Source organism: Neoarius graeffei, chromosome 21 (genome assembly GCF_027579695.1).
Source record: "Neoarius graeffei isolate fNeoGra1 chromosome 21, fNeoGra1.pri, whole genome shotgun sequence".
Taxonomy (NCBI): Eukaryota; Metazoa; Chordata; class Actinopteri; order Siluriformes; family Ariidae; genus Neoarius; species Neoarius graeffei.
Window position 1 is genome coordinate 12,484,895 of NC_083589.1, and position 26,828 is coordinate 12,511,722.

Consider the following 26,828-nt stretch of genomic DNA (forward strand, 5'->3'; position numbering starts at 1 on the left):
ATCATGAGCTCTTCCTTTCCTTCTCCATACTCTTCTCTTGCCATCATTCTGGTACAAGTTAATCTTGGTTTCATCTGTCCAAAGAATCTTGTTCTAGAACCGGGCAGGCTTTTTTAGGACATTTTCACACTTAGTTTGTTTGCTCTGGTCCAAATCAGTTGATGAATTTGTGAACTTGGAGTATTTTCCCCTTGGTTTGGTTTCTTTTCACATGGAGAAAAATCCAAAATGCATCACTGCAAACCACATGAGAACGTTCACTCTGCTTATTGGTTAGATGTGTCTGGTGTGGGAATAATAAATACAGGAAGAAGGCCCTGTGTTCTGGACTATTGCATATTTCTGTGAGAGAAACCTTGCTATGCAATTTAACATGTAGCAACGGCAGAGTTGTATTTCCTCATAGCTATGGTAATTATCTTGACAAAATACCAGGAAAAACTTTCAGCAGAATGCTACATGCACTTCGAAGAAACGTCTTGAAAATACTACACTGCTTCACACTTTGCAAAGAATACATGCTGCCTTGTTACTAGTCCAAGTAAGACCTCATTTTGTTCTCCAGCTAGCTGCTGCTACAATTTGTTTGCTCTGCTGCATCCCAGAATGCAAAGTACACCTGGCTATAGGAGCGATTTTTAGCTCACTCTTGCGGTGTATGCCTGGTAGTTGGGGCAGATCACATTCCCACAACAAACCAACCACTCCAGAGTTCATTTGGGACCAATCTGAGACAACCTCCTCCTAAAGGTTCTCTGTGCAGTTGTTTGGTCTGCACCCAAGGGTGATTGTGTTCACACCTGCCCAAATGAATCACACCAAGGGAGAAGAAAAAACAGTTTGATTTAACCAGACTAAAAAGCACAGATGTGAAAACACCCCAAGATGTTTTCTAGCGAAGTCTAATCTTCAGAATTCATCCTGCTACTTCTATCAGCAGCCACTTCATCAATAAACACCAGTGACCCAGATCCATTGGCAAACGTATATGCTGACATCCACCAAGTTTGACAGATGCAATGTGTTTTGGATCATGAGCTCTTCCTTTCCTTCTCCATACTCTTCTCTTGCCATCATTCTGGTACAAGTTAATCTTGGTTTCATCTGTCCAAAGAATCTTGTTCTAGAACCGGGCAGGCTTTTTTAGGACATTTTCACACTTAGTTTGTTTGCTCTGGTCCAAATCAGTTGATGAATTTGTGAACTTGGAGTATTTTCCCCTTGGTTTGGTTTCTTTTCACATGGAGAAAAATCCAAAATGCATCACTGCAAACCACATGAGAACGTTCACTCTGCTTATTGGTTAGATGTGTCTGGTGTGGGAATAATAAATACAGGAAGAAGGCCCTGTGTTCTGGACTATTGCATATTTCTGTGAGAGAAACCTTGCTATGCAATTTAACATGTAGCAACGGCAGAGTTGTATTTCCTCATAGCTATGGTAATTATCTTGACAAAATACCAGGAAAAACTTTCAGCAGAATGCTACATGCACTTCGAAGAAACGTCTTGAAAATACTACACTGCTTCACACTTTGCAAAGAATACATGCTGCCTTGTTACTAGTCCAAGTAAGACCTCATTTTGTTCTCCAGCTAGCTGCTGCTACAATTTGTTTGCTCTGCTGCATCCCAGAATGCAAAGTACACCTGGCTATAGGAGCGATTTTTAGCTCACTCTTGCGGTGTATGCCTGGTAGTTGGGGCAGATCACATTCCCACAACAAACCAACCACTCCAGAGTTCATTTGGGACCAATCTGAGACAACCTCCTCCTAAAGGTTCTCTGTGCAGTTGTTTGGTCTGCACCCAAGGGTGATTGTGTTCACACCTGCCCAAATGAATCACACCAAGGGAGAAGAAAAAACAGTTTGATTTAACCAGACTAAAAAGCACAGATGTGAAAACACCCCAAGATGTTTTCTAGCGAAGTCTAATCTTCAGAATTCATCCTGCTACTTCTATCAGCAGCCACTTCATCAATAAACACCAGTGACCCAGATCCATTGGCAAACGTATATGCTGACATCCACCAAGTTTGACAGATGCAATGTGTTTTGGATCATGAGCTCTTCCTTTCCTTCTCCATACTCTTCTCTTGCCATCATTCTGGTACAAGTTAATCTTGGTTTCATCTGTCCAAAGAATCTTGTTCCAGAACCGGGCAGGCTTTTTTAGGACATTTTCACACTTAGTTTGTTTGCTCTGGTCCAAATCAGTTGATGAATTTGTGAACTTGGAGTATTTTCCCCTTGGTTTGGTTTCTTTTCACATGGAGAAAAATCCAAAATGCATCACTGCAAACCACATGAGAACGTTCACTCTGCTTATTGGTTAGATGTGTCTGGTGTGGGAATATAAATACAGGAAGAAGGCCCTGTGTTCTGGACTATTGCATATTTCTGTGAGAGAAACCTTGCTATGCAATTTAACATGTAGCAACGGCAGAGTTGTATTTCCTCATAGCTATGGTAATTATCTTGACAAAATACCAGGAAAAACTTTCAGCAGAATGCTACATGCACTTCGAAGAAACGTCTTGAAAATACTACACTGCTTCACACTTTGCAAAGAATACATGCTGCCTTGTTACTAGTCCAAGTAAGACCTCATTTTGTTCTCCAGCTAGCTGCTGCTACAATTTGTTTGCTCTGCTGCATCCCAGAATGCAAAGTACACCTGGCTATAGGAGCGATTTTTAGCTCACTCTTGCGGTGTATGCCTGGTAGTTGGGGCAGATCACATTCCCACAACAAACCAACCACTCCAGAGTTCATTTGGGACCAATCTGAGACAACCTCCTCCTAAAGGTTCTCTGTGCAGTTGTTTGGTCTGCACCCAAGGGTGATTGTGTTCACACCTGCCCAAATGAATCACACCAAGGGAGAAGAAAAAACAGTTTGATTTAACCAGACTAAAAAGCACAGATGTGAAAACACCCCAAGATGTTTTCTAGCGAAGTCTAATCTGGCCTCTGTTCGTTCTTGAGTGTTACCAGTGGTCTGTGTTTACATTCATGAAGGTGTCTCTTGATTGTAGACTTGGACAGTGGTGGCCCTAACTGAGTATTCTTGACCTTGGCTAGATGTTTTGAAGGGGCTTTTCTTTACCAAGGAAAGAATTCTGCAATCATCCACTTTAGTTGTCATCCCTGGTCTTCTAGGTCTTTTGGTGTTGCTGATCTCACCAGTGCTTTCCTTCTTTTTAGGAATTTACCAAATTGTTGATTTGGTCACTCTTCCTACGGTTTCTGCTGTCTCTCTGATGGGTTTGTTTTCAGCCTAATGATGGTTTCATTTACTTAAATCAACACGTCTTTGGATGTTCCAAATGCAAATTCAACACTTGGAATCAACTCCAGATATTTTATCTCCTTAACTTGTCATGAAATGGAGAAAACAGGCCGTGAAACTGTTTCAGTCGATTGTAAAATTACTTTTGAACATGTGAAAATGGAGGAACTATGTAAAAATTGCTATAATTCCTAAACAGTTAAAGCAATATTTTTGTTAAACCCCTTGAATTAAAGCTGAAAGTCTACACTTCAATCACATCTTGATGATGGTTTAATTTCAAGTCTATTGTGGTGGTGCACAGGGACAACGTCATGAAAATTGTCATGGTCCAAATACTTATGAACCGGACTATGTGCATTATTTGTAGTTGTAGATTGCATTAATGCATACTGGATGCATTATTTTAATAAGTATTATATTACACTGATAGACTACATTCTTCAATTTAAAACAGCTGGGGTCTGATACCATCTACAGTTGAATATTATTTTGATTCATATGGTAAAGTTGAATAATGTGCTCACAAAACTTAAGGTTCGCTGGGTTAAATATTCAAATATAATGCTTAATTATACTCTACGATCATGAAACCCGTCTTTACACCATGTTTCATCATGTTTGGCATTCTGTTATGATTGAAATGAAAAGTTTATACTTTTGTTTTTGATGTCAAAATTTGAGACCTGGGACTTTTCATTTTCACGTCGTTTTTGGTACAAAATACCTCCCATAGGGTAAGGGTAACCAGGTTAGATGATCCACTGCAGCAGGAAGGTGTATCGGGATCATGTACCTGTGTTGTGTTGTGTTGTGTTGTGTCTGGCAGGTCTACAGAAGTACAGTGATGGTCCACATAGAGTACGATGCTGTAGATGTTTTAAGAGTATATATTGTATTCACAGGGCAAGAAATAACCAAACTAAAAGGGAGAGATGGAGGGAACTGGAGGGTATACCAGCTTTCCTCCAATATACACTGTCGGCAAACCTGTGTAATCATGAGTAGATGACCAAGTGACCAAATACCCCAGTGAACCCTCGCGCACTCTGGCCACCAAGATCTAAAACAGGAGCTGATTATCGTAATTATTGTAGTTCCTTATGAAAAGCTAATGTGTCTTTCCTTCTCTGACAGGACTTATCATGTACCAGAAGGGTGAGGCTCTGACTCCCCCGCCCTTTGAAATTTACTTCTGCTTTGGGGAGGATTGGCCTGACAGAAAACCTAAAGAGAAGAAGCTCATAATTGTCCAGGTGTGTAAATTCACTTGTAAGCATTTCCACTTTACCAAAATAAAAAATGTAACAATGTGCAGTATAGTGTGTGTGTGTGTGTCCTATATCTGATTTATTAAACATGTTTCTAGGCATTATTAACTCATTTCAAGCTTGTTATAGTGGCAGATATTGTTTCTACTTTTCAGCATTTTATTTCAGGAAAGTAAAAATCATCTGCCAACAGAATAAGATTCTTGTATAAGAAGAACGTGTATGTGAAATTAAAAACAAGCTTCTAAAACAGCTGAACAGCCAAGTATTTGATTTATAAATCTAATTTCTTATAACAATTTGCTCATATTCCAGCTGTTTTCACTTGCTAGAATTTATTTTTTTTAAATAAATTATCCGGGGCGGCACGGTGGTGTAGTGGTTAGCGCTGTCGCCTCACAGTAAGAAGGTTCTGGGTTCGAGCCCGATGGCCGGCGAGGGCCTTTCTGTGTGGAGTTTGCATGTTCTCCCTGTGTCCGCGTGGGTTTCCTCCGGGTGCTCCGGTTTCCCCCACAGTCCAAAGACATGCAGGTTAGGTTAACTGGTGACTCTAAATTGACCGTAGGTGTGAATGTGAGTGTGAATGGTTGTCTGTGTCTATGTGTCGGCCCTGTGATGACCTGGCGACTTGTCCAGGGTGTACCCCGCCTTTCGCCCGTAGTCAGCTGGGATAGGCTCCAGCTTGCCTGCGACCCTGTAGAACAGGATAAAGCAGCTACAGATAATGAGATGAGATAATAAATTATCCACTATCTGTACAAAACACACAACACTTTGATGTACTGTGATGTATATGGTGGTGTGTGCCTTCCTCATGCTCGGGTCTTCTACCAGAGGCCTGGGAGTTTGAGGGTTCTGCGCAGTATCTTGGCGGTTCCTGGGACTGCACTCTTCTGGACCAAGATCTCAAATGTTGTACCTGGAATCTGCTGGAGCCACTCTCCCAGTTTTGGGGTCATAGCCCCTAATGCTCCTTTCACCACTGGAACCACTTTGGACTTTACCTTCCATATCTGTTCCAGTTGTTCTTTCAGTTCCTGGCACTTCTCTATCATCTTGTCCTCTTTCTGGCTGATGCTAATGTCTACTGGGATTGCCACCTCTATCACAGCTATGCTGTTCTGCTCCTTGTCCTTCACCACTGTGTCTGGTTGGTTAGCCAGCACTTGCTTGTCAGTCTGGAACTTGAAGTCCCACAGGATGTTTGCCCTCTTGTTCTCAACAACTTTTGGTGGCAAGTCCCATTGGGATTTGGGGATTTCTAGTCTGTGCTCAGCACAGATGTTCCTCTACACTATCCCAGCCACTTGGTTATGCCTCTGTGCATGCTGTCTCAGGGGCATCTTTGCACAGCCTGCACCTTGAGTCCTGTCTCCTGTGGGAGACACCTGCCTCTATGGACCTTGTGCTTGGGGCCTGTTCTTGTGCTGCCATGATCAGAGCCTCTGTGCTCTCCTTCAAGCCAGCATTCTCTAGCCACTGGTAGGACTTCATGTCAGCCACCACCTCCTATCTGCTGATGCTTCATCCTATGGAGGGACTTGGTCTTCCACGATTTTTCTCTTCACCCTTATCACCCTCTGTCGTCTGCTGCCTGAAGCGCACTCTTGCTAGTTCATCCCAGAGGGCTGTATTTATGGATGCTCCTTGTTTCATCCTGGATCATGGTTCTGACGCTCACTCATCCTCACCCTCCCTGTTTCCATGGCTCATAGAGTCTCGGGTACTGGATTTCCAGTGTAACCCTCCATGCATTGTGGAGTTTTCATGTGTTGACATCAGCTACATCAATCTCCTCTTGTGGCCAGCTTACTATTCCAACTGAGTATCTGATGTCTGGGAGAGCATACATGTTGATGGCTTGGATCTTATTCCTTCCATTGAGCTGCTTTCTCAGAACCTGTCTTACCCTTTGGAAGTATTTGGTCATGGCTGACCTCCTTGCCCCCTCATCATGGCACCTACTGGCCTGTGTGATGCCCAGGTACTTGGTTATGGCTTAAAGTTAATGTTGGCTAAAACAAAAAAGTGTCAGCATTTAACTTTTTTCAGCAGTTTGTGCTACAGTAGCTCTTCTGTGGGATTGGACCATATGGGCTTGCCTTTGTGCCCCATGGGAATCAGTGAGCCTTCGACACCCGTGACCCTGTCGCTAGTTCATTGACTGTCCTTCCGTGGACCACTTTTTGGTAGGTACTAACCACTTCATACTGGGAACACAACACCCCCACCCCCATTAGTGACCCAGTCATCTCACCATCACAATTTGGCCCTTGTCAAAGTCGCTCAGATCCTTACGCTTGCCAATTTTTCCTGCTTTCAAACACATCAACTTCAAGAACTGACTGTTCTCTTGCTGTTTATATAAAATACACACTTGTATACATAAATTCCAAAGCATAAAACTGGTTTGTGCGGTCTTTATTGATCCAGTTGCATAATTTTGTGCTCCATGTACAGGCAGAGAGACAAAGAATAAATCGAGGCTCATCTAGTCAACTGTACACAGGTCAGTTCCACACAGAAATCAAGTATGAAGGTGTTAGTCTTTTTTTAGTGAGATCAGAGCGTGTGTTTTTTTTAAGAGTTAATAAACCTTTTAAATATTTCCCCAGCCCTTGTTCTGATGAATTCTAATGTAAAGCTGTGTCCAAAATAACTGAAAACAAGCAGCAGCTGAGGCTGCCTTTATAACATAAGCTATGAAATATTTGCTAGTTTGCATCTGTGATCATAATCAGTGAGGACATTCACATAGTGTCAAGAAAATTCCACGCTGATTTTGGAATACTTTTGGATGCTTGTTCCTCAGTGTTGAAGTTTATCTGGAAATTGGAGTTCCTTCATTACCTGGTCTCTGTTATTTTAGAACAGTGGTTCTCGTGATTTATTTTTTTTTTTAATAGAAAAGTTGGCTCATGGAGTGATCCCAGGGCCTTTTGTTGCTGTTTTATTTACTATATATATATATATATATATATATATATATATATATATATATATATATATATATATTTATTTTGTGTGTTTATTTATTTAGAAATGCATTTGGTAATTCAGTATGTGATGTGTGACTTTATTGTTGTTTTGAGAGCAGGTGAGAGATATGCTTTGTGTGGAAAGTTACTCGCAAACAAAAGATTCTCTGTAGGTAGTTCGGCAGTGCTGCATGCTACAACTTGACAAGCGTGTACAGAAAACGTGACCTCAACAGATAACTATTGATGTGCTGTTAATGGTTGTGTGTGGCTTTTTTTTTTTCATTTTTGTAATGAATGCTTATTAATGCCAGAGTTATTGACAGTGGAAATAGATCTGTAGTTTTCAGTCAAGTTTAGAAAAGCAGTGTTTGTTTCTTGATTTTACGGGATTTTTCATTTATTTTGTTTTACAGCACAGGTTCTCAACCCTGGTCCTGCACATTTTAACACTTTCCCAGGGAAAACGCTAAAATGTACAGGACAGGGGATACTCTGGGACCAGGGTTGGGGGAAAAATTTTAACAATCTCAACCATAATTGATAAGTCAGATGTTATATTTTTCAGAGAAATTCTATATCATATCTAACATAGTGGAGATTTAAAAAAAAAAAAAAAAAGGCCTCGAAGTTGCTGAATTCAGTGCAGCTACATATTAGACATCTCCTCTCATTATCTGTAGCCGCTTTATCCTGTTCTACAGAGTCGCAGGCAAGCTGGAGCCTATCCCAGCTGACTATGGGCGAAAGGCGGGGTACACCCTGGACAAGTCGCCAGGTCATCACAGGGCTGACACATAGACACAGACAACCATTCACACTCACATTCACACCTACGGTCAATTTAGAGTCACCAGTTAACCTAACCTGCATGTCTTTGGACTGTGGGGGAAACCGGAGCACCTGGAGGAAACCCACGCGGACACGGGGAGAACATGCAAACTCAGCACAGAAAGGCCCTCACTGGCCATGGGGCTTGAACCCGGATCTTCTTGCTGTGAGGCGACAGCGCTAACCACTACGCCACCGTGCCGCCCCGTATTAGACATAGTTGCACCAAATTATTGCAGAGACTCAGCTGAATGAGAGAGCAAGCACAATGTTGTGAAGGTTGAAGATTTGGAACCAATTGTGTTTGTGCAGTGTGTATAGAAGAGGAGGTGAAAGAGCAACCCAGACTAAAGGATGAAAGGGCTGCAACACCAGCTGCTGTAGATAGAGATGAATTTATCCTGGAATCACGATCAGCCAAACAGCATTATGGGGAAGCTATAGGAAACCAAAGTGAAAATAGCCTAACTTGCTGATGAAAAGTTTCATCCAAAAAATTAAACTATGAATATAATCCTAAATATAAAAAAAAAAATCTTGAAAATCACAATTTGAATATAAATATTGATATGCATCTTATTCAGGGTGGATAGTTCCTTTAAATCTTCTTGAATATAATGCTACAAGGTTGGCACACCTGTATTTGAGGATCGATCTTCTTTAATGCGTTCATGTTTCTCTCAATCCTGACCTGCCTCTCAGTGCTGTAAAACATCCCCACACCATTATGCTGTCACCACTGTGCTTTATTGTAGGAACTGAACAGTCATTGAATGGTGCCTGGTCTCCTGCAGGTGTGAAACATGGTGTTCAGTCTTGGATTCATTGGACCATACATCAGTCTCATTTCTTGTGGTCTGAGAGTCCTTTAGCTGCTTTTGACAAAATCGAAGTGAGACTGGGTTTTGTCTGGGCCTCAAACATTGTGGCTGGCTGACGAAATACTGTACAGATGATTGTCCTTCTGGCAGGTTCTCTTAACTCTGTGTATGACTTCTGGAGTTCCTTTAGACTGACCCTTCTTTTGGGGTCAGTTCTCTTACTGAAGCCTTTCTGATCAGTTTACTCAGTTTGGCTGTCTTGGTTGTTCTGAACGTCTCCATCATACTTGCATGGAATGACTCTGTATTCTTCTTAACACTTTTGTACCTTGCCCCCTATTTTGTGCTTTAACACAATCTAATTTCTTTTATCTTATGGTTTGTTTCGCCCTGACAACTCTTTCTATAGAAAGAGCTACACTCTTTCCATGTTCTGTTTACCTCTGGTGACCTTTTAATCAAGCTGTAAGAACATCTCATGGATGAAGTGTAACCTAGATATGCTCAATCTCAATTTGTGTCAAAACAAAGGGTCTAAATGCTTCTGAAAATGTGAAGCCTATCTCTTCTGGGATCTCCTCAGAGAGGAGGAGAGAGATCATAGTGGTCAAAAAGCTGCAAACCAAAGACGTTAGTGTGTAGATGTTGGCATAACTACACTCACCGGTCACTTTAACACTCATACTTGTATGCAGCCATCCAATCAGCAAGAGCTCAGTTAATGTTAGCTTCAAACATCAGAATGAAGAAAGTGTGATCTCAAAGTGTGACTTTCACTGTGGCATGGGTGGTGTTGTCAGATGGACTAGTTTGAGTTTTTCAGAAACTGCTGATGATCTGGGGTTTTCACACCACAACAGTCTCGAGGTTTATACAGAATGGTGTGGAAAATAAACAAACACCTTGCTGATGAGAGAGATCTGATGAGAAGGACTAGGCTGACAGGAAGTCTATAGTAACTCAATCACTCTTTACCATTGTGGTGAGCAGAAAAGCATCTCCGCATGCACAACATATCAAACCTTGATGTGGATGAGCTACAGCAGCAGGTTCTACTCCTGTCAGCCGAGAACAGAAATCTGAGGCTATCTCGAGCTCAGACTCGCCAAAACTGAACAGATGAAGACTGGCAAAAGACCAGATAGTTTTCCTAATATTCAGTTGTCCAGTTTGTTTGAGTCTGTGACCATGATGGCTTCAGATAATCAAGACTGGACTTGAGCACCCCTGCCCTAAGAGCTGATTAGCTTGTTTCTCTAGGAGAACTATGTAAATCTCCTACAAATAGAGGAGTTCTTAATCAGAGCAGGTTCTAAATGGATCCCTAGGAAGTAATCAATGTCTAACTATACAAAATAGTGTATGATTGCTGTCATATTTTATCATTAGCTTTCATTTTGTGGTATTTTATGATGTAAAGTGAGCTTTAATCTATTCGAAAGGTGCAGCATCTTCATGCTAAATGTTTTGTTTTTCAGTCATCCAGGTCATTTTCAAAATGTCTAGTGACTGAGCTACAGTGGAGGAAATAATTATTTGATCCCTTGCTGATTTTGTAAGTTTGTCCGCTGACAAAGAAATGAACATTCTATAATTTTAATGGTAGGTTTATTTTAACTGTGAGAGACAAAACATCAAAAAGAAAATCCAGAAAATAACTTCATATAAAAGATTTGCGTTTCTTTGAGTGAAATAAGTATTTGAACCCTCTAGCAAACAAGACATAGTATTTGGTGGTAAAACCCTTGTTGGCAAGCACAGCGGTCAGATGTTTCTTGTAGTTGATGACCAGGTTTGCGCACATGTCTGGAGGAATTTTGGTCCACTCCTCTTTGCAGATCATCTCTTGATCATTAAGGTTTTGAGGCTGTTGCTTCGCAACTCGGAGCTTCAGCTCCCTCCATAGGTTTATGGGATTAAGGTCCGGAGACTGGCTAGGCCACTCCATGACCTTAATGTGCTTCTTCTTGAGCCACTCCTTTGTTGCCTTGGCTGTATGTTTTAGGTCATTGTCGTGCTGGAAGACCCATCCACGACCCATTTTCAGTGTCCTGGCAGAGGGAAGGAGGTTGTCACTCAGGATTTTACGGTACATGGCCGCGTCCATTCTTCTGTTGATACGGTGAAGTAGTCCTGTGCCCTTAGCAGAGAAACACCCCAAAAGCATAATGTTTCCACCTCCATGCTTGACAGTGGGGATGGTGTTCTTCGGGTCATAGTCAGCATTTTTCTTCCTCCAAAGACGGCGAGTTGAGTTAATGCCAAAGAGCTTGATTTTGGTCTCATCTGACCACAGCACCTTCTCCCATTCACTCTCAGAATCATTCAGGTGTTCACTGGCAAACTTCAGACGGGCCTGCACATTTGCCTTCTTGAGCAGCGGGACCTTGCAGGCACTGCAGGATTTTAATCCATTACGGCGTAATGTGTTACCAATGGTTTTCTTGGTGACTGTGGTCCCAGCTGCCTTAAGATCATTAACAAGCTCCTCCTGTGTAGTTCTAGGCTGATCTCTCACCTTTCTCGTGATCATTGATACCCCACGAGGTGAGATCTAGCGTGGGGCCCCAGACTGAGGTCGATTGATGGTCATTTTGTATTTCTTCCATTTTCGAACTATTGCACCAACAGTTGTCTCCTTCTCACCCAGCTTCTTGCTTATGGTTTTGTAGCTCAGTCCAGCCTTGTGCAGCTCTATAATCTTGTCCCTGACATCCTTAGACAGCTCTTTGGTCTTGCCCATGTTGGAGAGGTTGGAGTCTGATTGACTGATTCTGTGGACAAGTGTCTTTTTATACAGGTGTCAATTTAAGACAGCTGTCTTTTAATGCAGGTAATGAGTTGATTAGGAGTGTCCAACTGGTCTGTGGGAGCCAGAACTCTTAATGGTTGGTAGGGGATCAAATACTTATTTCACTCAACGAAATGCAAATCAATTTATATATTTTATAAAATGTGATTTTCTGGATTTTCTTTTGATATTCTATCTCTCACTGTTAAAATAAACCTACCCTTAAAATTATAGACACTTCATATCTTTGCCAGTGGGCAAACTTACAAAATCAGCAAGGGGTCAAATAATTATTTGATTTGGGATGTTGTAATGGATGACTGTTGAACAATTCAAAATTTCAGTTGGCGTTTACCTCTTCTGTATTCAGAGCAGTTCAGCATCCTCCCATTCCATTCCCCTTCCTTCCATTCAGGTCGTGCCTGTGGTGGCGAGGATCCTGACGGAGATGTTCTCTGGCGAGCTCTCATGGTCCACAGACAGCATCCGCCTCCAGATCTCCAATCCTGATCTGAAAGACCAGACCGTTGAGCACTTCAAGGAGCTCCACAGACTGTTGCAAAATCAACAGGCCCAGGCTTCATGGCACTAACAAATGGATTCTCCGCCACGTCATCGTACGATCCAGCTGAGGAGGAACGCGGCTACCCTGTAAACGCGGTTTAAAGAGCGCTTCTTGGATCAGCTCCATTTGTGCATGTCGCAGTACTGTTGTGGGGGATTAGTAGATCATTTAAACATTTGTCCTGGTCTTAGGATGGATGTTCCACACTCAGTTATGCTTATTTGAGCTATAGGTAGTAGGGTGCTGTTCAGGGAATAATACTGAAATGTTTACAACTCACAGTGAACTGCAGCTTGCATGATGTGCCGAGTGACTGATGTTGCTATGATCATCTTCGTTATCATTATTATAAGAGTTTTCTTATAATGAACACTTCTAAATTTGCCATCAGAGTAGGAAGGAATAATGATTCAACAGCAGTAATATTATACAAATTGGTAGCAAATTTCCTCTCGTGGCCTTCGTTTCCAGCTAAGGACTGAACAATCCTGTACATATGTGTACAGATATTACATGTGTGTATTACCAAAACAAAGCTACACTGGGACCATCAGGGCTGACTTCAATGTTCTTTGAAACTTGCATAAGATTGTCTGTCTGTTTTGTGCCAAAATGTTTTATTTTAACGTTGCTTGTGTTTTTCAATAAATAACAGACTAGTTCTGGAGTTCTACTGATCTTTATCTGAATGTAAATGCAATAGACACTTTAGCTCTTCAGTGAAAACAGTGGGTCCTTTTCACACTTGCAAGTGTTTAAGTCTCTTTATTACCGTAGGAACACCTGTATATTCATGCAGTTATCTAATCAGCCAATTATGTGGCAGCAGTACGATGGGTAAAAATCATGCAGATACAGATCAAGAGCTTCAGTTAATGTTATGCACAATGTTATTATACACTTTTTTTTTTTTAAACCTAATTTGAAACGACTTGTATTGCTTTATTAACTAAATAAATAGATGTGTACAGTTCTACTGCAAACAGCCTTTTCCACCTTATTCTTTAGGTAGAAGCTGGAGTTTATATTTTCTTTCTGGGAGTGTTTGTTCATCAAGTGTGAAGAAATGTATTCATGTTCAGTTAGGCATCAGAACTGGACCTTTGTAACTAACCATCTGCAGTGTCCTGTCTTGTATAACGTCTTCAGCATCCATCCTGGTCATCTTTTGTTACAGTGCGTTAAAACGTCGTCGATGCTGAATTCGAAGATGACATTCTGTATACCAAAGACTGTGTAGGACAGCAACCATTTGAGAGATACAGCGGTGCTTGAAAGTTTGTGAACCCTTTAGAATTTTCTATTTCTGCATGAATATGACCTAAAACAGCATCAGATTTTCACACAAGTCCTAAAAGCAGATAAAGAGAACCCAGTTAAACGAATGAGACAAAAATATTATACTTGGTCATTTATTTGAGGAAAATGATCCAATACTGCATATCTGTGAGTGGCAAAAGCATTTGAACCTCTAGGATTAGCAGTTAATTTGGAGGTGAAATTAGTCAGGTGTTTTTCGATCAATGTGAGTGGGCACCCTGTTTTATTTAGAATAGAATATCTTTGTCATTGTAACAAGTACAGCGAAACTGAAGTGCAGTCCTCATCAGTGTAATACAAACTAATAAAAGGATTTAAATTAAGTTAAAACTTAAACAAATAAAAATTATTTTTAAAAAACAGACAACAGTAAACTAACGAACTAATGATCTAACAGACTAATATTTAAAAAAATAAAACAACCTAAAACTTAACACTGTAAAAATGATAAAGCACACACAGCTACATTCAAACAGAAACATTGCACATATCCCTTATTGCACAATATAAAGACATGGACACTAAAAGCAGGTTAGTGAACCCTGACCTGATGTTTGGAATTTAGAGCTCATATGGCAGTTGGGTAGAAGCTGTTCTTGAGACTATTTGTTCTAGCTTTAATGGTCCTATACTTATTATTTAAAGAACAGGGATCTATCAAAGTCTGATCTTCACAACACGTTTGTGGAAGTGTATCATGGCACGAACAAAGATTTCTGAGGACCTCAGAAAAAGCGTTGTTGATGCTCATCAGGCTGGAAAAAGTTACAAAACCATCTCTAAAGAGTTTGGACTCCACCAATCCACAGTCAGACAGATTGTGTACAAATGGAGGAAATTCAAGACCATTGGTTCCCTCCCCAGGAGTGGTTGACCAACAAAGATCACTCCAAGAGCAAGGAGTGTAATAGTCGGCGAGGTAACAAAGGACCCCAGGGTAACTTCTAAGCAACTGAAGGCCTCTCCCACATTGGCTAATGTTAATGTTCATGAGTCCACCATCAGGAGAACACTGAACAACAATGGTGTGCATGGCAGGGTTGCAAGGAGAAAGCCACTGCTCTCCAAAAAGAACATTAGCAAACTGCAGATGAGCAGCAAAGATCACGTGGACGAGCCAGAAGGCTATTGGAAAAATGTTTTGTGGACTGATGAGACCAAAATGGAACGTTTTGATTTCAATGAGAAGCGTTATGTTTGGAGAAAGGAAAACACTGTATTCCAGCATAAGAACCTTATTCCATCTGTGAAACATGATGGTGGTAGTATTATGGTTTGGGCCTGTTTTGCTGCATCTGGGCCAGGACGGCTTGCCGTCATTGATGGTACAATGAATTAAGTGAATTCTAAAGGAAAATGTCAGGACATCTGTCCATGAACTGAATCTCAAGAGAAGGTGGGTCATGCAGCAAGATGATGACCCTAAGCACACAAGTCGTTCTACCAAAGAATGGTTAAAGAAGAATAAAGTTAATGTTTTGGAATGGCCAAGTCAAAGTCCTGACCTTAATCCAATGGAAATGTTGTGGAAGGACCTGAAGTGAGCAGTTCATGTGAGGAAACCCACCAACATCCCAGAGTTGAAGTTGTTCTGTACGGAGGAATGGGCTAAAATTCCTCCAAGCTGGTGTGCAGGACTGATCAACAGTTACCGGAAATGTTTAGTTGCAGTTATTGCTGCACAAAGGGGTCACACCAGATACTGAAAGCAAAGGTTCACATCCTTTTGCCACTCACAGATATGTAATATTGGATCATTTTCCTCAATGAATAAATGACCAAGTACAATATTTTTGTCTCATTTGTTTAACTGGGTTCTCTTTATCTACTTTTAGGACTTGTGTGAAAATCTGATGATGTTTTAGGTCATATTTATGCAGAAATATAGAAAATTCTAAGGGGTTCACAAACTTTCAAGCACCACTGTATGAGACCTGCCATTCTGCCTACTGTGATGTACATTTCAGCAATTGGCATTATCTTAACCAGCTTCATGAGGTAGTCACCTGGAATGCTTTTCAGTTAACATCTATGTCTCATCAAAAGTTAATTAGTGGATGAGTTTCTTGCCTTCTTAATGCGTTTGAGATCAAATAGTAAATAATAAAAATACAGTAAGTGGCCCTATTCCACAACTGTAGTAAACCATATTATGTCAAGAACCGAACAACTATGTAAAGAGAAACGACATCCATCATTACTTTAAGACAGGAAGTGACTTTTAATTACAACCCCGATTCCAAAAAAGTTGGGCCAAAGTACAAATTGTAAATAAAAACGGAATGCAATAATTTACAAATCTCAAAAACTGATATTGTATTCACAATAGAACATAGACAACATATCAAATGTCGAAAGTGAGACATTTTGAAATTTCATGACAGCAACACATCTCAAAAAAGTTGGGCCAGGGGCAATAAGAGGCTGGAAAAGTTAAAGGTACAAAAAAGGAACAGCTGGAGGACCAAATTGCAACTCATTAGGTCAATTGGCAATAGGTCATTAACATGACTGGGTATAAAAAGAGCATCTTGGAGTGGCAGCGGCTCTCAGAAGTAAAGATGGGAAGAGGATCACCAATCCCCCTAATTCTGTGCCGACAAATAGTGGAGCAATATCAGAAAGGAGTTTGACAGTGTAAAATTGCAAAGAGTTTGAACATATCATCATCTACAGTGCATAATATCATCAAAAGATTCAGAGAATCTGGAAGAATCTCTGTGCGTAAGGGTCAAGGCCGGAAAACCATACTGGGTGCCCGTAATCTTCGGGCCCTTAGACGGCACTGCATCACATACAGGCATGCTTCTGTATTGGAAATCACAAAATGGGCTCAGGAATATTTCCAGAGAACATTATCTGTGAACACAATTCACCGTGCCATCCGCCGTTGCCAGCTAAAACTCTATAGTTCAAAGAAGAAGCCGTATCTAAACATGATCCAGAAGTGCAGACGTCTTCTCTGGGCCAAGGCTCATTTAAAATGGACTATGGCAAAGTGGAAAACTGTTCTGTGGTCAGACGAATCAAAATGTGAAGTTCTTTATGGAAATCAGGGACGCCGTGTCATTCGGACTAAAGAGGAGAAGGACGACCCAAGTTATCATCAGCGCTCAGTTCAGAAGCCTGCATCTCTGATGGTATGGGGTTGCATTAGTGTGTGTGGCATGGGCAGCTTACACATCTGGAAAGACACCATCAATGCTGAAAGGTATATCCAGGTTCTAGAGCAACATATGCTCCCATCCAGACGATGTCTCTTTCAGGGAAGACCTTGCATTTTCCAACATGACAATGCCAAACCACATACTGCATCAATTACAGCATCACGGCTGTGTAGAAGAAGGGTCCGGGTACTGAACTGGCCAGCCTGCAGTCCAGATCTTTCACCCATAGAAAACATTTGGCGCATCATAAAACGGAAGATACAACAAAAAAAGACCGAAGACAATTGAGCAACTAGAATCCTACATTAGACAAGAATGGGTTAACATTCCTATCCCTAAACTTGAGCAACTTGTCTCCTCAGTCCCCAGACGTTTACAGACTGTTGTAAAGAGAAAAGGGGATGTCTCACAGTGGTAAACATGGCCTTGTCCCAACTTTTTTGAGATGTGTTGTTGTCATGAAATTTAAAAATCACCTAATTTTCTCTTTAAATGATGCATTTTCTCAGTTTAAACATTTGATATATCATCTATGTTCTATTCTGAATAAAATATGGAATTTTGAAACTTCCACATCATTGCATTCCGTTTTTATTTACAGTTTGTACTTTGTCCCAACTTTTTTGGAATCGGGGTTGTAATAACAATAAAGAAAAAACACTGAATTGAATTAGGTGTGTCCAGACTTTTTGACTGGCGCTGGTGCCAATTTCTTTTCATCTCACTTAATTTTTTCCATAATTTGTCTCTAGATTTTGGCCTTTCAGGTGTTATTACACTGTTAAATTATATAGTTTTATTGGAATAGACATAAGTCAAAATAACTTTCAAGTGTATCTTGGATCAATTCTGTTTCAGCTGTGACAGCTGTGTTGAGGGCGTTACTTAAGAGAAATCTGTGCCGTGCACACACCTGGCAATTTAGGGGTGAGTGGCATTCCATTAATAATACACATGCTATTGTGAAGAAAATTAGTGTTTTCTGTCACTTCTGTAAATATGGCAGGAATGTTTAGTTCAGTTAGGCTTGTGCAAAAAAAAAAGACAACTTGTTCTATTAAATTTGAAAAATTAGTAAGTATTTCAGGGATGTTGGATAAAAAAAACCAATAATGGGCCTCGTTTGTGAATGTCTTAGTAAAGTCTATCATACATCATAAAGTTTGCTGATGATACTACAGCTGTGGGCCTCCTCAGCAACAATGATGAATCAGTGTACAGTGAAAATATGGAGCAGCTCACTGAATGGTGTAGAGACAATATTCTGTCTCTTAATGTTGACAGGAGATGATTGTTGACTTCAGGAGGACCTGAGTGGAACACTCACCACTGCACATCAATGGAACAACTGTGGAGAGAGTCAAAAGCTCCAAGTTTCTTGGTGTGTGTATATACCAGAGGACTTCTCCTGCACTCTCAACTCCACCTGGCTAACCAAGAAGACCCAGAAGCACCTCCATTTCCTGCAGAGGCTGAAGAAAACCAAATTCCTGCCTCACATCCTCATCACTTCCTGCACAGGGATAATAGAGAGCATCCTGACCAGCTGTCTCACCATATGGTATAGGAACTGCACAGTCTCCCACTGCAAGATCCGATGAGGAACAGCTGGAAGTTCACTCTATCTCTCGACCCACCATCCTCACCTCATACAATATCAGCTGCATCTATGAGGCCACCAGAATTATGGATGACCCCTCCTACCCCCGACATGGACTCTTCACCATCCTGCTATCTGCCGGAAGGTACCAGAGTTTCTGTGCTACCACCACCAGTCTCCACAACAGTTTTCTCCCACCATTATCACTAAACGTTCTTCCCCAATATCCTCCTTAAATGCTGTTCCAAGGTCACAAATTCATGCTATTGTGGCAAAACCTCCCACAATTTTGAATTGTCTCTCACACACGTTATTTAGTTCATTTGTCATTACGAATGGCTTCTGGTCTTGCCCTATGGTATGTCAGGACTCATTTGTCCCAAGGTTACTGCCATAGTTTGTTCATTTTCCATGGTTTTGTAGCCAAGGATTTAGCCCGTCCAATTTCTAGGTTTGACTATTCAGTCATGGTCCAATATCGTGATGTACTTGCGGTGATCAGCCCTCACGCTTGAAGGTTATGACTACTGCACAGAGACGTGTATACTGCTGGAGTTTTACTCAGCCCTACAAAAGCACATCTGTTTCAGTCTGAAGTGACCATTGTAAGTCAAAGAATTGGTTGCCATGGCAGAAAACCCCTTCCTGAGCATGTATGATTGAACATTGCTACATTATCCAAAACTTCTACAATCAAGACTAGGATCACTGATGGGATTGTTCGTTTTTTTTTTCTTTAATCTATTCTAAATTTCTTGCCAATTATGTCTCTGATTGCAAAATCATTAGCCACAGCAACATGCATCAAGTAAACACTTGAATATTTGAAATTATCCTCGAGTCTCCAAGAGATATTAATTTTTCAGCAGGATCAAAAGGTAGCTCAATATAATATTTCTGTAAATAACCAAGTACAAGTTGGAGATAAGCTAATAACTGAGGTGTGTTCTCTTTGCATCATTATCCACCCATTAAAAGGGACTTTATTCAAGCAATCTCCATCCTCCTTATTAGTGGAACTAGAGCCTGATAGAACCAGGTGGTTAAACTTTTTTCCCAAATTAAACCTCTTCCTAATATTAATAACACACTTACAGATGTTACAGAAGAAACTAAAACAGCATGACTAATTTGAAAATTAATTTCAGGTCGGTGATTAAGCAAGTGCTCAGCCTTTTCCCACAGCAAAGCCTGATGTTTCTGCCATATGTCAGGGGCTGTGATGTATTTTTATTAAAACTAAAATGTTTTGCATAGTTCTTTATTTTTCTTCTATCTCTCTAGCTTGTTTATACACCTACGTATTAGGAACAGTCGGTGACATCCGACTGGTTTGACTGCCTTGTGAAACTCGTACAGGAGAAACCTTTCACAAACCTGCCACATCCAGCTGATAGACAATCAGCTGAAGTGCTAGGAACCTCTCTGATTGTTTAACAGCTCTTCTACCTGGTGTGAAACCACACAGGGCAGAAAATTGATATCCTGGATGAGATTTTAGAACACACCCCATAATCTTTCATTTGCTGGCATTTTTCTTGTAATCATGTTTATATACTCATCGTTTTATTACTGTAATTTCTTCATTTTGCTTTGAAAAATGCTCATCTTGTTTTCATTATTGATGTTTTGTACAAATAAGGATAGCGGTATTGTCGCTATATCAGTGGTGACCAGTTTTGCCAAACAAATAAATAAATTGTACTAATTGTTGGATTTGTCAAAAGCTTCTCTCTAGCACTACTGCTGCCATGTTGGGCCTGATGCCTCTGTCCCTACAGGAAGTGAAGAAACTGAACTACAGTTTTGATCTTATTAGTTGTAATGGCTGCTCTTACAACTCCATGAGTTTTGTTTTTGAAAGGCCCAATTTATTCTCAGGTGATAAAAAGACATAGCCTAACTGAATCACTGACTTTTAAAAGCATACATAGGTCTCCTCCAGGTCGAATGAGATGTGGCCATGCACGTTCACAGGTATCGTGTTGTATATGGTAAGTGTATACTTTGGTTCCACCAACTTCTCCATGCTTTCTAACAATTGCATCCCAAAACAACCAATGGTACCGTTTAAACACCTGTATGTTTTTAAATCTGACCCATGGCGACTGCCCTTGAACATAATTTTGCACTTTTGTGTAAAACGCTCTTGCACTAGTAATACTTTCTTTTGTCTAATCACACTGTTAGGAAGGAACATATTTACCTCACTAGGGTTCCTCTTCTGCGCCCATTTTATTTTGCAGTAAATGCCTAGATGTCCCTAGGAGACAGTAATGGTGGGTTAAATTTGCGTTCAAGATTATAATTGTATTCGTGACTGCAATTCTGTTTTGAAGATTTCTCTCCCTGCCAAGGGTGTGTGCCAAGGTTGGTGGTGAAGTTGCTTTCTCCCAAGTAGTTGAAGGTGACCTTGTTACCTAGAAAACATATATAACATAACTTTGTTATAAACTCCTCACCACACTCTGTGTGTGTTACCTCTGTTCTACCAAACGTTATAAAAAAAAACATGTCGTATCAGTGAACACCAGGGATAAGAATACTGGTGTTATGTGATCCTTACAAGGCTCCAGCAGAGGTCTGATGGATCTGCATTCAGGGACAGCTTGTGACAAACTTTGAATTACGTCATAGCCAACTTATGTGTTTTGAATTCATGTAAACTTCTGGACATCTTTGCTGGTCCACCAGGGGCGCCGCCAGAAATTTTGGGCCCCATGAAAGATTAGAATTTTGGGCCCCCCAACTTTGCCCACCCTCGTCACAATTGCACTATTGTCATTATTTGACTTTTGATAGCCCATGGACCTTGAGTTTGTGACTTTATTACATTTTATGTATTAACCTACCAGGGACTAGATGAAAACTGGTCAGTGACTAATTCTGGTGCATTTACAATCACAAATGAAAATTCAAGATTTTGCCACATGCCTTCTTGTGCTAGGACAATTGGTAGTGAAATGTGTGATGTGACTGCTAATAAATCATAGAAAAAGTTTTCTACCCAGCATCAAAATACCTATGGAAATCCCATGGATTGTTATGTATTAGGTAGAAAGCTGTGTGTACTGTTCTGCAAAAAGGGAATATGTTCAAAGCAAAGTGTGTCTAGACAGAAATTTGAGCGTAAGCAGAGTTAGACTATTGGTTGCCCCTAAACACGTTCTAAACTAATGGTTTAGAACGTGTGAACATTCCACACACGTAACCATGTCAAACACTTGACTGGTGTCCGTTATTAGCAACACTTTAATCTAGCAAACTGTATATGGCGCTCGCTCATTAAAAACTTCAATCCTAAAGCATTTATGGGTTGTATTGCTGCTTACCTCCTTCTCCAAAGGGGGGTTCAGTGGTTTGGTAGGGCGGAGGTCCCCCTGAGGCTGAATCTGTGCATATTTAGGGCACCCCATTAGTTATGAAACTGGTTATTAGCACTAGTTATTAGCACCAGCATAACGTAATATTTCATCTTGTTTATCACACAAGTCAGTTCAGTTATTAAAATTGAAAAAAATGTCACTGTACAAACTGTAAAAGTGTTCTCTTGATAGGCTAATCCAACCACATTCATACTGTTCATTTACCATTCGCTAATATTTTGAACACATGTGAGCGATAGCTACCTTTCTTTGGGAAAAACTGAGTGACCAGTTGCCTGCCTCTCCGGTCCCTCTCAGCTTTCAGCTGCCTTTCTTTACGTTTTTGACAGCCACTCTTCATATTTAGCGATCATAGACTGTACGCACTCCACTGCTGGCTGGCTGCTGCACCGCGACACAGCAGCAAGTAGCGTTGCACTGATCAGCACACAGATTTAACGCATCGCGCTTCTACCAGAACTGGACTGTACCATTTTGCAAAAGGGGGAGGGTTAAATGACAATATGTTGAAGAACTCAAGAAATAGACAACCTTGTTCAATTAGCTCATTTTACCAGATGGAATATTGCATTGTTGTTATTTCAAAAGTCTTATTAAAATCATTAAAAGCATATTATCAGCCCCTTAAAGGGCCCCATGGCAGTGCTGGGCCCCTAGAATTGTTCTAACCTTTCCCCCCCGGCGGTGCCCATGGGTCCACAGTGAGGCTTGCAGGATGATAATGGTGGGAGTAATTCAAGGCCTTCACAGTATATGGTTCCTTTCCGAAAACATTGTGCTCCTTTAACCCAAAACACATTGCCCTAAAGATGTAGAGATGATTTCAGCTCTGGTTTGGACCAGTTTTAGTCTCTCATCCTCACCATCTTCCTCTTCATTTCTTTTCTCCTAAATATCATAAATATTCAGCGTCTTATAAGCTGTACCAATCATTAAATTGAATGATGTATGATGATGTATTATATGATTTACAATACATATAAATTATAATAGATGATGATTCTAGTCAGGGCGGCATGGTGGTGTAGTGGTTAGCGCTGTCGCCTCACAGCAAGAAGGTCCTGGGTTCGAGCCCCGGGGCCGGCGAGGGCCTTTCTGTGTGGAGTTTGCATGTTCTCCCCGTGTCCGCGTGGGTTTCCTCCGGGTGCTCCGGTTTCCCCCACAGTCCAAAGACATGCAGGTTAGGTTAACTGGTGACTCTAAATTGACCGTAGGTGTGAATGTGAGTGTGAGTGGTTGTCTGTGTCTATGTGTCAGCCCTGTGATGACCTGGCGACTTGTCCAGGGTGTACCCCGCCTTTCGCCCGTAGTCAGCTGGGATAGGCTCCAGCTTGCCTGCGACCCTGTAGAAGGATAAAGCGGCTAGAGATAATGAGATGAGATGAGATGAGATGATTCTAGTCAATGACCTAGCTCTGTTTAGTCCTCTACACCTACATGTAAGCACAGAGACCAAACTTCTCTGTACAGTATGTACTGCATGATTCACTTCTGTCTTGCAAACTCTGACGTCATTTTTAAGACAAAACTGTGTGCCGCCTTAATTTTTTTACGAGTTCCAATTTACAATAATTCAATAACACTGGTCTACAGCCAAAATGCTTCTGAAATAAATATAGTCAAACGTTACTAATTCCGGGTCGCTGAGAATGAAAATGAAACTTAAAATTGTTCATTGGCTCTAGTTTTCAAGATTAGTTCTATGATTAAATCTATGATTGGGTTTGGATAGTACTTATGTTTTTGGCAGAACAATGAATGATGCAATCTGAAGCCGGTATTGCATCATGTACGATCTCATTTTATTCCTAGAAGTCACTGATGATGCAATCATAAGTCAACTTACATTACTCTGCTGAACAAATTGCCCTACTGTATATCAGCTCAAAAAAAAAAAAAAATCATAGTGCTGTGCACTTGAGATTAAGTCTTTGCTTGACAAGCTTGACGAGATGCTTCGTTTCATGAATACAAGCGACAAGCTGCCAAAAAGCAGTGAGTACACACTGAATAAGGACTAAACTTATTCAGTACTCATACATAACTGTTTTTAGCCATTTGGTTCATAATACATTTCATTTACATAAACGTTTTGCTGATTTTCTAGTGTTACATAACAAGAACAAGTGAAATATCATGTAAACCAACCATAAACTCTTGAAGAGACCTAGGTTTACAATTTATACTTAAAACGTTACTACCTACACAATGTACATAAGTATAAAATGTAAAATCTTAAATATCTCGGAAGCCGTAGCCAATCAGCTGTTTTAATTGTCATATTTGAATTCAACGCACCAAATTCCATAACAAACAGCCAATTTCATCTTTGAAGCAGACAACTTCTGGAAAATTGTTGACCAGTGTACTATACAATACAATCAAACCTTTTTTGCAAACTAGTCCTAGGCTTTTTGCTCCATCATCACAAAACCAATGTCAACTATATCTTGTAGCATTGATACTGTAGGAAGAGGAGCTACAGTGCCTTGCAAAAGTATTCATCCCCCTGTTTTGTTGCATTACAAGCTGGAATTAAAATGGATGTTTGGAGGGTTAGCACCATTTGATTTACACAACATGCCGACCACTTTAAAGGTGCACTTTGTTTTGTTTTTTATTGTGACACAAACAATAATTAAGATGGAAAAACAGAAATCTGGAGTGTGCATAAGTATTCACCCCCTTTTGTATGAAACCCCAAATAAGAGCTGGTCCAATCAATTAACTTCATAAGTCACATAATTAGTTAAGATCCACCTATGTCCAATCAAAGTGTCACGTGATCTGTCACATGATGTCTGTATAAATCAATCTGTTCTGGAAGGACCCTGACTCTGCAACACTACTAAGCAAGCAACATGAAAACCAAGGAGCACTCCAAACAGGTCAGAGACAAAGTTGTGGAGAAGTATAGATCAGGGTTGGGTTATAAAAAATATCCCAGACTTTGAATATCCCAGGGAGTACCATTAAATCCATTATAGCAAAATGGAAAGAATATGGCACCATTACAAACCTGACAAGAGAAGGCCGCCCACCAAAACTCACAGACCGGGCAAGGAGGGCATTAAACAGAGATGCAACAAAGACATCGACGATAATGCTGAGGGAGCTGCAAAGATCCACAGTATCTGTCCATCTGGGAGTATCTGTCCACAGGACCACTTTAAGCCATACACTCCACAGACAGGGTTTTATGGAAGAGTGGCCAGAAAAAAAGTCATTGCTTAAAAAATCACGTTTGGAGTTTGCCCAACAGCATGTGGCAGACTCCCCAAACACATGGAAGAAGATTCTCTGGTCAAATGAGACAAAAATTGAACTTTTTGGCCATCGTGGGAAATGCCATGTGTGGCGCAAACCCAACACCCTGAGAACACCATTCCTACAGTGAAGCATGGTGGTGGCAGCATCATGCTGTGGGGATGTTTTTCATCTGCAGGGACAGGAAAACTAGTCAGGACTGAAGGAAAGATGGATGGCCCTAAATACAGGGCAATTCTGGAGGAAAACCTGTTTGAGTCGGCCAGAGGTTTGAGACTGGGACAAAGGTTCACAGTCTAGCAGGACAATGACCCTAAACATACTGCTATAGCTACACCAGAGTGGTTTAAAGGGAAACATTTAAATGTCTTGGAATGGCCAAGTCAAAGCCCAGACCTCAATCCAATTGAGAATCTGTGGCATAACTTGAAGATTGCCGGACACCAACGCAACCCATCTAACTTGAAGGAGTTGGAGCAGTTTTGCCTTGAGGAATGGGCAAAAATCCCAGTGGCTAGATGTGCTAAGCTAATAGAGACATACCCCAAGAGACTTGCAGCTGTGATTGTAACAAAAGGTGGCTCTATAAAGTATTGACTTTGGGGGGCTGGGTATACTTATGTACACTCCAGATTTCTGTTTTTTTCATCTTAATTATTGTTTGTGTCACAATAAAAAAAACAGTGTCCCTTTAAAGTGGTAGGCATGTTGTGTAAATCAAGTGGTGCTAACCCTCCAAAAATCATTTTTAATTCCAGCTTGTAATGCGACAAAACAGGACAAACACCAAGGGGGATGAATACTGCAAGGCACTGTATGTTCAAATAGCTCTTTTTCAAGAACTGCAAGTCTGATAGAGCCGAAATTTGGTATATTGCACTTTTGTTGAACTACACATGATGCACAATAAAAGAAGGTGACCTGGTCTGATGAATCATGTTTTCTTTTGCATCATGTGGATGGCCGGGTGCGTGTGTGTCACTTGCACCAATAAGAATGGAAGAGATGGCATCAGGATGCACTATGTGAAGAAGGCAAGCCAGTGGAGGCAGTGTGATGCTCTGGGAAACCTTGGGTCCTGGCGTTTATGTGGATGTTACTTTGACACATAGCACCTACCTGAACTTTTAAAAGATCTACTGCTAACGTCTTGGTGCTGGATACCACAGTGCACCTTCAGAGGTCTTGTAGAGTCCATGCCTCGAGGGTCAGAGCTGTTTTGGTGACACAAGGAGACCTACACTATTTTAGGCAGGTGGTTTTAATGTTGGGACTAATAGGCGTATTTACATCTCCTCTCTTCTTTCATGAATTCTGCTCATGTTGGATGCTGGAAAAGCCTTTGTGTTGAATGGAACTATGTTTTTCCACACATGACAAATTTGGCTTTGGACCAAATTTCCATGCCTGAAGTCACTTTTCTTTAACATATTTATTGGGCATATAAAAATAAAATGATTACAAAAGCTATTTATACTACCCAATAGGAAAAGTGTGAACGGGACTCCGAGTCCCATGCTGGGCACTTCCCTTTGGAAA

At 40.8% G+C, this 26,828-nt stretch overlaps 1 protein-coding gene across 3 annotated transcripts in view; it reads left to right on the forward strand.

Moving 5' to 3' along the window:
* The window catches only part of irf5 (interferon regulatory factor 5), a 90,647-nt gene extending 64,281 nt beyond the window's left edge, over window positions 1-26,366 (forward strand). The window contains exons 9-11 of one of the 3 annotated variants that reach the window (XM_060903887.1): window positions 4,430-4,548; window positions 7,024-7,072; window positions 26,285-26,366. In XM_060903887.1, the coding sequence (XP_060759870.1) occupies window positions 4,430-4,548; window positions 7,024-7,072; window positions 26,285-26,346 (230 nt within the window). In that variant the 3' untranslated portion in view covers window positions 26,347-26,366. Of the gene's footprint in view, window positions 1-4,429; window positions 4,549-7,023; window positions 7,073-12,399; window positions 13,533-26,284 lie in introns of those variants that run through there. The other 2 variants (XM_060903886.1, XM_060903885.1) reach the window with 2 other exon arrangements.
* The last annotated feature ends 462 nt before the right edge of the window (window positions 26,367-26,828 follow it).